At 73.1% G+C, this 632-nt stretch overlaps 1 protein-coding gene across 1 annotated transcript in view; it reads left to right on the top strand.

Annotated features, from left to right (window-relative positions):
* Positions 1-592: 592 nt before the first annotated feature.
* Positions 593-632, top strand: part of H696_02240 (hypothetical protein) — a gene marked incomplete at both ends in the record, with an annotated part of 1937 nt that continues 1897 nt past the window's right edge. The window contains one exon of the mRNA XM_009496142.1: positions 593-612. Coding sequence (XP_009494417.1) covers positions 593-612 — 20 coding nt within the window. The remainder of the gene's footprint in view (positions 613-632) is intronic.

The raw sequence follows: 632 nt of genomic DNA on the forward strand, positions 1-632 counted from the left end.
CGAGGGGCTGGCTATCGCGCCAGAGACCAGCGCCGTCCCTCGAGCCTGCCCTGGCGCGACCGGCTCTACGTCCCGCCCGCCCCTCCCAAGCAACGAACCAGCGCCGGAGCCTCGGGCGGACGCCCCCCCCCCCCCCCTTGTGCAGGCCGCATCTGCCACACACGCTCTCGCCCCTCTGATGTGCGCGCGCGCGCGTGTGGATGCATGCGAATGCAGGGACGCTGACGCGCGCGGGCGCGGGCGCGGTTCTGGTGTTGGCCGGCTGGGTGCTAAGCACTGGCACCCCGCTGGCCAGGAAGCCCAGGGTGCGTTCTCCAGCCGGGCGGAGTGCGCTGCCATCCACGGCCCTGCCACTGCCCGCCCCCCAAACGAAGGCGCGCTGAGGTTCTCGGTTCTGGAGCATCTCGCGCCACCCTGGCTCAGAGGGCCCATCCCGGGCGCATGACCCTAGGCAGGTTTGTGTAGAGCGGAACGCTGTTCCGCGGCAGGTGATATGCTCACGCGGGATGCATGCGCGGGCGGGCACCCGACCGCCGGGGCATCCCGCTCCCCGGAGGACGGGGGCCGGGGTCTGCCCCCCTCGGTCCCCCGCATGGCCGAGATCTGCCCTGAGTTGGCGGCCGGTGTCCCGC

Source organism: Fonticula alba, assembly GCF_000388065.1.
Source record: "Fonticula alba strain ATCC 38817 unplaced genomic scaffold supercont2.3, whole genome shotgun sequence".
NCBI classification, from domain to species: Eukaryota; order Rotosphaerida; family Fonticulaceae; genus Fonticula; species Fonticula alba.